The following is an 11,777-nucleotide window of genomic DNA, read 5'->3' on the forward strand; positions in this document are numbered from 1 at the left end:
ACAGAGCCCCAGAGAGGCCGTGTGGAGCGCAGGCAAGCTCGCCCAGGAAGGAGGGATGTGAGAGCGCTCGATAAGATAGAGAGGGCGTGCGGACAAACAGATGCCTGGGAGAGGCCCGAAGAGCTCGGGAGACTGCAGAGATGGGAGACAGAGGGACCAAGAACGAGGTGAGAGAAACGGCCAGAGGGAGACAGTGAGGTCCCCAGGAGGGACAAGGCAGGGATTCTGAGGGTGCCCAGGGACGTCGAGACAGACACGGAGAGAGACCGAAAGAGAGAAGGCAAGAGAGAGACCGCGGGCAGCTACAGGCCAGAGGGGACGGGCTCGGAGGCAGGCAGTAGAGCCAGATATGAAGGAGAGGACAGTAAAGAGAGGGGACAGCAGATAGCCAGTGGCCTAGTCGGGAGTTAGGGAGCCCCGAGGGCCGGGAGAAGGAGGCCAGAGGTCTCACAGCCATTGAGGGAAGAGGTGGCCGGGAGGTGTGCAGCCCTTCGGGCCAGGGCGAAGGAGCTACCTGGGGGCTGGTGGCAGGGAGGCTGCCTCAAAGAGCTGCAGCTGCACCTGTGCACCCCGGCCTCGGTTTACCGCTCACGTCCTCATTCCACCTCGGAGCAATCCTGAGAGGGAAATGTTCTCCAATCTGTGTTTGCCTAAATTGCCAAGTGATACGTGAATACCCCCGCCTGCATGGAAAACCCAGGACACTGTGGGGGTAGGGCTATGTTCCCCTGGTTAGAGGAAGAAACTGATGCCAGGAGAAAGCAAGGCTGCAGCTTCACCTTTCCCGAACTTTCTCAAGCATCTGAGAAAGTGAATACCGGATGGAACTGGGCAGAGGGCCACAGGGTGTGCCGGGAATCTGAGGACTGAACCCCGTTGTGACCTGGCTCAGTCTCTGGGCTTCAAAGTCCCAACACCGCCTCTGGCTCTTCCACCTCTCCATCTTTACATGAACATAAGTCCCAAGTCCTGCGGTGAAGAATGCCTAGTTTCTTATCTCTGGCCCTGCCCTTCCTTGGGCCGAAGTCTCCTGGCCTGTCCAAGGAGATGATGACACTTGGTTCCAGGGAGGCTGTGAGGACTGGGTAGGATGTCAGGCACCTGGGGACCTGAAGCCTGAAGCGTATTTTTGGGGGGGTGGGAGGGGTTACCCGGTGCTTCCAGGCAAGGAGGGATGGGGTAAAAGCAGGAGTGGATGAGTGTCTGAAGTAGGTTGGGGGAGGCACACTTGCCCTGCCCCTCCCTTCCAGAGACTTAGAGTCCTATCACCCTGCTAGCCAGTACCTGGTCCATAACTGGAGACCAGTTCTTGGGCCATTCTGCTTCCCTATGTGAACTGCTGAGGCCTCAGTCTTCACCTCTGGGAAATAAGGTTTACCATACCCACTGCCCTGGCCCTCCCAAGCTGATAGAGTTTCTCTAGCTCCAACTGCTGGCAGTGAGGACTTGAGGCTGGCCCTAGGCCCCTGACACCTGCCCTGGACCCTGTGGGGACTAGGAGATGGCTGAGACTCTTTGTCTATTGGGGCTGGGATGGAGGACATAGAGCACCCTTGAAAAGGAAATGTCTTACCAGAGGCTTTGGCCAGACTGAGACCCTTAGAGCTCCTCTCGCCCAGGCCCCACTGTGTTGTGTGGCTTCAGCTAGAGGTTGCCCCTTTCTGAATCTCAGAGATGTCATCAGGATTGAAAGAAGATGGCCTTGGTGATCTGCAGTTGCTTCAGACTCCTCAGGTGGGTGATTCTGAATCAAATGGATCTTCAGAAGGGGGTGCAGGGCCCACAAACATGATATTAATCCACCCTGAGGAGGCCCTTAGTTAGAAACGGAGAGATAAAGGGGCTATGCCCATCCCTGTTGGCCCAGCAGGCACCCCATCCTCCCACTGAGCAAATGGAGACAATCAAGTGTCTCCTGGAGACCTGGGCAGATCAGCTGGGGCCCCTCCCCACTCTTAGGCTCAAAAGGGCCCCTGCCTGGATGGGTGCTTGGGCATCACCTAGTCCAACTGATGGGGAAACTGAGGCCCAGCTAGAGGAAGGAACTGGTCCACGGACCAAGGTGAGTAAGGTTGGATCCCATTTTTCAGTTGCTCCCTACACCTATCAGGCCCTTCTTCCTGGCCTCCTCTCTCACCCCCCTCCCCTTCTCTGCCTCCCTGTTCACTCCCTACCTGGCCTCAGGCAGGGCCCGGTGAGCCTCAGCTTCTATAACCACCATCACAAACCCACTTTACCCCCACTCAGTCTCCTAGGGTAGCTCCCTGATCAGGCTGGGGGAGGCAGTCGTTTTCAGGATTGGAGGCCTCACTTCTAGATTTGGGGGAATCAGAAGATTGGTGTAGTCCAGCCTCCACCCTATTTCACAGATGTTGAGGTTGCAGAGTGCGGACTCCGGCCAGTTCCTTGGACAGCTGCCAGAGTTATTTCCCTGGCGTACCGTCTCAAGCTCCTGGGGCGGGGCAGGAGCGAGGCGCTGAGGGCTCTCTGGGAAATGCCCTGCGTGGCGGGAGCGCGTTCCGAGGCTGTGGCTGGAGGGGAGTGAAGGGGAGATCCAGGCTCCCAACCCTGTCCCGCCCCCAAGTCCCTCCTCCTCAGAGGGTCGGCCTCTGCCCCACCCCTACCCGGTGTCGGCTTCCCTGAGGACACTGTCTCCTCGCCGCCCAACTCCAAAGTAAACTGGCAGATAAACCCCTTTCAGGCGAAAAACACACAAACAGCGACCGGGTCCTCCTCTCTCAGGAATTGCAGCCTTGGAGGCCAGAATGGTGTTTACAGTGAGCAGGGTCTCTCCTTTTCCCGTCGGGGACACCGAGGCCCAGAAAAGAGAAGCCAACGCGGCAGCGGAGGAGCTAAGGCTGGAGCCCAAGTCCCTTGGGCCTCTGGCCTTCCCGCGACTGTAGAGCCCCAAGCCCCTACCCCAGGGGCGCAGCCGCCGGGCCTGACGCCTGGGACCGGGCCAGGGCCTTCTCAGTCGGCGCTTCGAAAATCCCGGAAACAATCCGCTCGCGGCGGGTGGAAAAGGTGACATCAACGCCCGAGGCCCAGCTGCCCTCCCCTCTGCGGCGGTGCGGGTGAAGGGCTCCCGGCGGCAGTGGCGGGTTTCTTGGCGCCGTCCCGACCCCAGGATGCGGTGGTGATGGTGGGGGGGTGGAAGGGGGCTACGGTGAGCGGAACAAACCCCTTCCCCACCATTGCTCTGCGGCTCGGACTTCACTGGCCAAGGTAGAAGCGGTTGCGCGAGGGTGGGTGGCTGCTGGGTGGGGTGAGGGGTTACCTCTACTTCCGTAACCGAAAACACTTCAGCACAGTGTGAGTTAGGAAAACGTAGGTTCCAGATCTCCCTACTCCCTCCTCCAACCCAAACTTCCTCCCTCCCTTAAGTGCCTCCTAGATAGAATTTCTGGAGCTGCTACTGGCGGAAGGGGTCTCTGAACCATTGCACAGATGGGGAAGCTGAGCTCCTGAAATGGGTAAACTTTGCTTAACGTCAGAGGGCTGAGTCTGGGCGTTTTGGCATTTCTTGGAGTTCTAGTCGGCCTCGGTCCGTTTCTTGCATCTCCTTTCGCAGTTGTCCACGATTTTTAAAAGATAGCGGCCTCCTGGGATTTGTATCTTACGCGGTTAAACGAAGTTGGGGGCAGGGAAGAAAGAGGAGGATTCTACAGAATGTTAGCTCACCTCCGGCCAGAATCGCTGGAGCAGACAGCTGGGAGAGGTGCGACACCCTCCCCCACTTGACAGATGGGGAAACCGAGACCCGAGGGGGCCAGCCCCGCCTGGGCCGCCCCTGGCCTCGGCCTCTCCGACCCCTGTGCTCACCCTGAAGCACCTCTCGGTGCGTCGGCACTCGGCCTCCTCCCCAAGACGCGTTTGCAGCGTCCGCCAGCGCCCGCAATAAGCTCGCTTCTTCCCCTGGCTCTCTGCTTTCTCTAAGCCGTCTTTGTTGGTTGCCCCCCAGCCATTCCCACACGGGGCAGGCTGGCGGGCCTGGTACAAAGCGGAATGGGGCTGCAGGTGGCTGGCGCGTGGCAGAGTCTGGCCTCACCCAGCCCGGGCACGCATCGGTGCCGTATCCAAGACTAGCGATTCTGCCCTGTCCTCAAAAGAAGATATCGGGGTTATAAAATTATCCAGTCACCCGCGCTGACAGATCGCCGTCTCCCGCGGGGACCGCCGAGTAACTTTCTCATTATTGAAATGGGTCTCTTTGTGACGCTTTCCTTTAGGGAAACTTCGAAATCCTCTTCCCAAGGGCCAGTGGGCGGTATCCGGCGTGAGGGATACCGAGTCGTTAGGTCGCATAAAGGTGCGTCCAGAAGCCGGCCTAGTCAGCGCTCATCGTTGTTTGGTGCCAATGTGGACTTTGTTTCGAAGTATTTCAAATCCGTCTGAGCTCTGGAGTTGAATAGCTTTCCGGGTGACAATGCCTTCAGACACATCCGGCTCTCTCTTTCCTTCATATTTCCTTTCTTCAACTAATTTACAAATTGTTCCTTTGGAATTGGCTCCTTTGTTTTTGTTTTGTAGGTTGGTTTTTTATTTTTACTTTTTCAAAAAAATTTTAACGTGGTTTTCTTTGGAAATGTGAGTTTAAATGGGTAGGTCGATAGGCAGATACCTGGCTCTTGCGACTCAGCGAGTCCCGGGTTCTTGCCCCACCCTGGGACTAGGGGCAAACCCCTGGACCTAGCGCAGACCGCGGGCACCCTGGCCCCGCTCAGATCCTCTGAGACCCACTATGCGGGTCTCTCTTCCACTTCACTCCCACCCTTGGCCCTGGCCCGTAGTCGAGTCGTGCGAACCAGCGACGCCGCAGTGGCCACACTCTAGGCCAGGACGTGCTGGCCGCCGGGCGCCCTGGTCCGGTGGGACCTCGCAGCGTGGGAACTCTGGATTTGCGGGGCGCAGACCTCGACGCCCGCGCGGAGGATCCAGGGTAGACCCTCCATGCGGAGCTCCCTCCCAGCAGGCCGAGCGGGGCCAGGGACGCCGGAGCTGGCTCACGGGGACCCTTCTAGAAAATGCCCTGCGTGGTAGGAGCCGAGGGCCCCTCACGCGGGGCGCCATATTCGATATTCGAGCGGTCGGATGTTGACTTTTGCTAGTGCTCCCGCCTGCCTACCGGCCAGGGGACCCCAGTCCAGGCTCAGAGTCTCCCTGGGTCCTCGGGAAGAGTAAGGGCACGGCATGGTTCCCTCCACGGGGTCACCTGGTGCCACCCAACTCTGACGGCCCGCGGCAGGTGCTAGAAGCCGTCTGGCTCCAGCGCTCGCTCACCCGGCCAGGGTGCCAACCTGGGCCACCTCCTCCGCCGACAGCCACCGTGGCGTCCAGGTCACTGCCCTCCCAAAGCCGCGAGTTGGCGCCACGGGGAGCCTCCCCGACCCTGCAGAAACACCAGAGGTCCCAGTGACTGGAGCCCGCGTCGCTTAACCAGGAACACTGGCCAGGTGCTGCACCAAATCGCTCGCACTTTGCCTTGCTTTTCTCTTTTCCTTTCTTCCTTTGCTTTTCTTTCTCGCCTCCTTCCCTCCATTTTCCCTTTTTCTTTCTTCTTTTATTTTTCTTCTCTTCCTCCTCTTCGTTTCTCTCTTCCCCTCTTTCGCCCTCGTCCTCCACTTCCTCCTTTTCTGCCTCCTGCCCCCTCACTCTCTCTCCCCTTGCCTTCTGTTCCCCTCCTTCTCACCTTTTCCCTCCTTCTCTCCTTTTCTGTTTCTTTTAATCAGGTCAGCCAAGCCACAGTTCTGTCCTCCTAGGAAGAAGGGAGAGGGCTTTTACAGTTACTATGCCCACCAGGTGCCAAATGTTCTGTGGCCTCACCTCCCACTCCTGGCTTGCGTGCCTCGCAGCCTGGGTGTGTGAGCCAGGGGTCTCCTTCTAGCCAGCAGTACAACCTGGGGAGCCACCACAGATTAGGCAAGAGGTTCCTGCCCTGCCCCCCTTGGCCATGTGACTGGGGACACAACACCTCCCCCAGAATGTCTCCCTGCAGCTTGGAGGTCACATGCAAGTAGGGATTCACCCTGCATCCCTTCTCCGTGACACAGGACAACACTGTGGCTATGAGTCCTGCCTTCTCCCGGGGAAGGGGGGTGGGAGTGTTAGAGGGGTAGAGTCTGGCCTCTGCCTACCCCCCCAGCAGCACATCCCATTGGGTGCCTGGAGGCCCTTGGGAGGTGGGCTGGACAGCTGGCATGATGCTTCTTATAGGCAAGCTCTCTGGAGGCTTGAGGGGGACAGAGAGGCAGCCACAGCTGCTCCAATCCTCAGAAGCCAGGCCAGGACCAGCCTCTGGTACCCGGGCTCCTGGCCAGCCCCTCCTCCCTCCTGCTGGCCTGAGCGGATTAGAGATGACCTAGGGGTTGGAGACAGGAGCCTGGGCTTTCCTGGACTGCCCCTTCCTTGGCCACATCACACCTGTGCTTCCTTCACTGCCTTGTCCCTGCCCTCAGTGCCAGGAAAAGGCTCAGAGCCTTGACTTGCAAATGCCCATGCAGAAGAGCACCCCGGGGGCTCCTGTGATGGGACCAGGGCCAGGCCTGATTCTATCACTGCCCGTAGGCATATCCATTCCCCTGTCCAAGTCTCAGTTTCCCCAAATGCCAACACAGGAGATGGTGAACTAGATGAAGCCCTCTCCTTGTCAGTTTTAATAGTCTACATCAGAGGTTGGCAAACTTTTTCTGTAAAGGACCGAATAGTAAATGTTTCAGGTCTCTTGCAGCTGCTGCACTCTGCCGTGGTAGCATGAAAACAGCCACAGACGATATGCAAACAAATGGCATGACTGTGTTCCAATAAAACTTCATTTATGGACACTAAAATTTGAATTTCATATAATTTTCACATCAGAAAATAGTATTCTTTTTTTTCCCAACCATTTAAAAACATAAAAAACATTCTTAGCTCATGGGCCCTACAGAAACAGGGAGTGGGCTGGATTTGGCCTGTGGGCCACAATTTGCCAATTCCTGATCAGATTTAGTTCTTCAAACTGCATAGATATATTCACGTCCATATCAGAGGTGTTAGATAAAAACAAAAAAAACCCCCAAAACTTTACGTTTTTTTGTTTTTTTTTTCATGAAAGCCCCTATTAGTTTTGGGGCCTTAGAAATACAGAATCGCCTGGTTGGTTCATTTCTTCCCCCTGTGTCTGAACTCTCAACAATTTATTGTTTTCCTGCTACTAATATTACACCCAGACCCTAGGCTGAACACTTTACAATCATTATCTTATTTATTCTTCACAACAATGTTTGGAGAAGGTATCATTTACCCCAACTTTCCAGATGACACCAAAGGAGATATAGTTCTTTGCATACCCCTAATGATGGGGTGCTCACTCCCTACAGTGGCAGCCCAGGCCATTTTGATTGCCTTGACCCCCAGCAGACTCTGAAGGCCAACTCCTCCAAAGAACCCAGACTTCTAAACAGTCAGTTACGTGAGCCAGCAGCCCCACCAGGGCTAGAAGGCCACCAGGAGTGCTCCCTCCTGGCCCAGTCCTTTCCCATCTTCTCTCAAGTTCACCTACATCCTCTCCAACTGTTGATGGATGGACAAGGAGACTATGGCCTTGATCTTCTGAGAGTTTCCCAAGCCCTGAGCCTTTGCAGGCCAAATTCTGTACTGTTGGGAGAGCATCTTTAGCTGCCAAGAGACAAATACTGCAAGAAATAGGCAGAGGGAAAGAATATGACAGAAAAATAACTATTATGAATGTGTTTCTTGCTAACAGTGTTTCCAGGAAATCGGGCTCCTCTGGAGGTCTCATCCTCCCCCTCCCAATCTGCCTCTTTAATGGTTCTTGCGCACTCTGCTGGTCAGGCTGAATCTCTAACCAGTCAGTCTTTCCTCTGGAAAAGGAAAGACAATACTGCCTTTCCTCTCATATACCAGACTCCTTGATACAAAGAAAAAGCCATTCCATCTGCCCTCAGGGAGTGCAGTTTGATTGTAAAGAGAGACAGACGAGTATGTTCACAACTGAGGACAAGAACAAGGAGCACAGAAGCTGTGGACGAAGGTGACGGGGAGGGCTACCCAGAGGTGACCTGCCTGCCGGGTATCCCAAGTCTCAAGGGACACAGAGCTCCAAGAGCAGATGCAGTTCAGCCATATCTTCTTTTGTAGGGTGTTAATGCTCAAATACGTGGGCAGGCCAGTGCATTTTTGGTTTTAAATGTTTGAATCTTTTGAAGCCCGCTGCAGCTGGCCTCCAGAGACAGCAAGCCTGAGCTCCAGGCCCCCGAGCTTTTCCGAAGGCCCATGGGAAATCTCCTGGCTCCTGCTACTGAGATAGTTATGGGTTCCATTGCCCACACCTCAAGCTGGAATAATCCTAGTTACCACTGGAGGAGCATGTTCTTTGTACCTGGCATTGTGCCAACTTCTATTATTTGATTTATTCTCACATCTGTTGCTCTAGAAGTTGACATTTTTGTCTTTAACTTACAAATGAAGAAGCTGAGGCACACAAGGGTGACCTCACTGCCCAAGTGGCAGAGTGGGAACTTGAACCAGTGCATAGCACCACAGGGGCCTTTCTGGGGTCCTCCACCTTTTGTCTTAACTCCCATTTTCTCTCTCCAGCCCTGATTTGCTACTGAGTTTCAGACCTGTAGATCTGGCTTCCCAAAGACCACCTCCAGCCGATGTGCACAGGTACACCCCACCCACCACATCCGGACTCCTCTTCTTGAACTGCTCCTGCCCCAGATGCCTTTGCTGGTGCAGAGGCGGCCTTATGGACCAGATTGGGATCCTGGGAGGCAGACCCACTCCCCACCCGGGCACACACAGAAGACAAGGTGTTTCCACTTAGACAGCAAGAGATGCTGTGGGCTTAAGTCTGGTTCAGGACACACCCCTGCTCTGGGCCCCTTCCACGGGCCAACCCCTGCTGCTCCAGTGGCGCGAGATAGACCAGCCCCATCCCGGGGCAGATCAGTCTAGGAGAGCAGATGGGCAAGGAATGAGGGTGACCAATCGTGGTGGCTTTGGGAAGGACTGGCTGTGCTAAGAACCAAAAGGAGGGGGCTTTGGGGGCCAGAAAGGCTGGGGAAGAGTACCCAAATGAGTCTGGCCAGATAAGTGGGTAGCGAAGTATGGCAGGCAGATACGAGGAGCCTGAGAGGCACCACTTGCCAGGGCTGGACTGCCCTCTGAAGTGCTGAGCTATGAGTGGGCTCAAAGCCCTTTGAGAGCTCTGGACAGGTGTCTACTCTGAAGCTGAAAGGCCTGACCCAGAAACAAGGCTTGTTCCCAATGGTGTTGCATTTGATGGTTCTCACAGCAGCTTGTCCTCAGCCAGAGAATTAGTCATATTCTCTTGCAGTGCTTAGAGACAGCTATGGGGGACCCTGGGGAAAATCTCAAGACATTATGTTGTTACCATGTCATCAGGACTGCCATTTACAGATGACATAACTCCAGGGGCTATCATTGACTATGAATGACACCTCCTGAAGGTACAGCACAACTCAAACTGCTGTGTCCAGCAGTCCTGCCAATTATTTGTTTCTTTCTGTCCTCATAGAACCAAATGGGGCTAAAGAGACTTACCATTTGTTTAAGTTATGTCAAATTCTGTACGCCCCTTTCCCAGATAGTAAGCCACACATTGAAATGAGGGACAAAAACGTATTCTATCTGCGTACTTCCTGTTAAAAATTTTCCTTAACTTAGAAATCTATTAGCTTGCTGCTTTATGCATTTAGTACAGGTTAGAGCAAAATTCATCCCTCAGAGTTTTGAGTAAGCCAAGTGTGGTAGGCAGAATTCTAATATCGCCCCCTGGTGTACATGCCCTGTATAATCCGTCTCCTGAATGTGGAGGGAACCTGTGAATATGATAGCTATCACTCCCATGATTGTTACTTTATATGGCAAAAGGGATTCTGCAAATGTAATTAAAGTCCCTAACTGGTTGACAGAGGACCCCTGGTGGCACAGTGGTTAAAGTGCTTGGCTGCTAACTTAAAGGTCAGTGGTTCAAACCCACCAGCTGCTCTGTGGGAGAAAGATGTGGCAGTCTGCTTCTGTAAAGATTACAACCTTGGAAATCCTTTGAGGCAGTTCTACTCTGTCCTATGGGATCACTATGAGTTGGAATAGACTTGATGGCCACGAGTAACAGGTAATTGGTTCACTTTCAATTGTTCAAAAGGGAGATTATCCTGGATGGGTCTGACCTAACCAGATGAGCCCTTTAAAAGAGGACCTGGGGCCCTCCCTGAGTTCAGAGAGATCCTCCTGCCACCCAAAGAAGAAGCTGACAGGTTGTGAGAGGGTCTGTGGAGGGGGTCACGTGACCAGGGACTATGAGCAGCCTCTAGGAGCTGAGAGCAAGGAATTCTGGCAACAACCTGAGGGAATTTGGCAGAGCCTGGCCAGCCTGGTGAGACCCTGGGCAGGGGACCTAGTCCAGCTATGTCTGAACTCCTGGCCCACGGAAAGCAGGAAATAATAAACGGTGTTTTGCCTGCCACTAAGTTCATGGTAATCTGTTATGTAGTAACAGAAATGGAGTCAATGAGGGAGTTATGTGTGATGCAACCACACACCCCACTTCTGCCTCAAGGTCGATGATAAAAGAGGACAGGACACCGCTTTTTGAGTCGTCACCTAGTAGTGTCTACGCCCCTTGCTGAGACCCAGAGCAGACCTCGCAGACCGCCCCACTGGTCATGAGCCTTCCTGCCGAGGGGCCACACTGCTCCCCTGTCCAGGCGGAAAGCTGGCTGCAGTGTGGACAGGGCCTGCACGGTGTTTCTCCTGCTTTGGGTAGAGAATAAAGGAACCACATTTTGGCTCATGACTATGTCCTGGGGTCCTGAAACTCCTGTCTTGTGGTAATTAAGAGATAATGTCAGGAAAATCCTGCCCTGAGAGGGAAAGCTGCCCCTAACTTGGACAGGTCCAGAGATGGGGCTCTGGCCATCCTCTGCTGAGACTGCGGAGCTGGCCAGCAGTGGAGATGAACCAGTGGGTTTGCAGTCAGCTCCTCTGTCTCCTACTCACAGTTTAAGTCTCCTGGGCTCCAAGAGGTTGAACAGGGTAGCACTTGGTTTTCGACAGTGTTCTCAGATCTGATGGCTCTGGGCCAGCCTGCTCTGCTCCCTGTCTGGAGTTTTCTTTGTGTCTCAACCGCTGCTGCACCCCAGCCCCACTCTCATGGCAAATGCACTCTGCACAGGAGTCTCCTTCTCCTCCTCATGACAGACATCAACAGTCAATGCTAGTCTCTACCTGCTGATCCCAGATGCAGGCTCACAGGGAGGGCAGCTTCCTGGCACCAGGGCTCTGGGCCCCACTCCAGCTGCCCGGCTAGGCCTGTGAGATGGAACCTTCTACCAGCCTAGGCCCAGGCCCTCGTCAGCTTAACCTTGAGACATTGGCCTGAGCAATACTCGAACCCTCCCTGTCCTTGCTCCACTTCCTCAAAGCCTAGGGGGTGAGTGGCAGGCCCTGGTTTCTCTCTAGCTGGGTTTTGCAATCAGACCATTTCAGCTGATGTGAACATAGCACTAACAGTGGGTCACACAGTGAAAGTTACTCCCTTTCCAATGATGTTTTTCATCTTTCTGATTATGCTAAGGCCTGAGCCTGGTGCTAGTGTGGCTTCCAAGTGCTCAGAGCCCCGCCTCTCTCCTTGTCAGTGGAGGCGTCCAGGCCTCAGCTTCGGAGCCCTGGGCAGGCAGCAGGTCTGGGAGGCTAAGTAACACTGCTGTGTTTTAATTGGATTCATCTCTACAGTTAATTACTTTCCA

The 11,777-nt window shown here is 54.5% G+C and overlaps 1 protein-coding gene across 1 annotated transcript in view; it reads right to left on the reverse strand.

Annotated features, from left to right (window-relative positions):
• Window positions 1–1,318, reverse strand: part of BARX1 (BARX homeobox 1) — a 4,889-nt gene extending 3,571 nt beyond the window's left edge. The window contains exon 1 of the mRNA XM_012557796.1: window positions 1,285–1,318. Within this exon, the coding sequence (XP_012413250.1) occupies window positions 1,285–1,318 (34 nt within the window). The remainder of the gene's footprint in view (window positions 1–1,284) is intronic.
• Between the last annotated feature and the right edge of the window lie 10,459 nt (window positions 1,319–11,777).

Source organism: Trichechus manatus, unplaced genomic scaffold, assembly GCF_000243295.1.
Source record: "Trichechus manatus latirostris isolate Lorelei unplaced genomic scaffold, TriManLat1.0 scaffold00120, whole genome shotgun sequence".
Taxonomy (NCBI): Eukaryota; Metazoa; Chordata; class Mammalia; order Sirenia; family Trichechidae; genus Trichechus; species Trichechus manatus.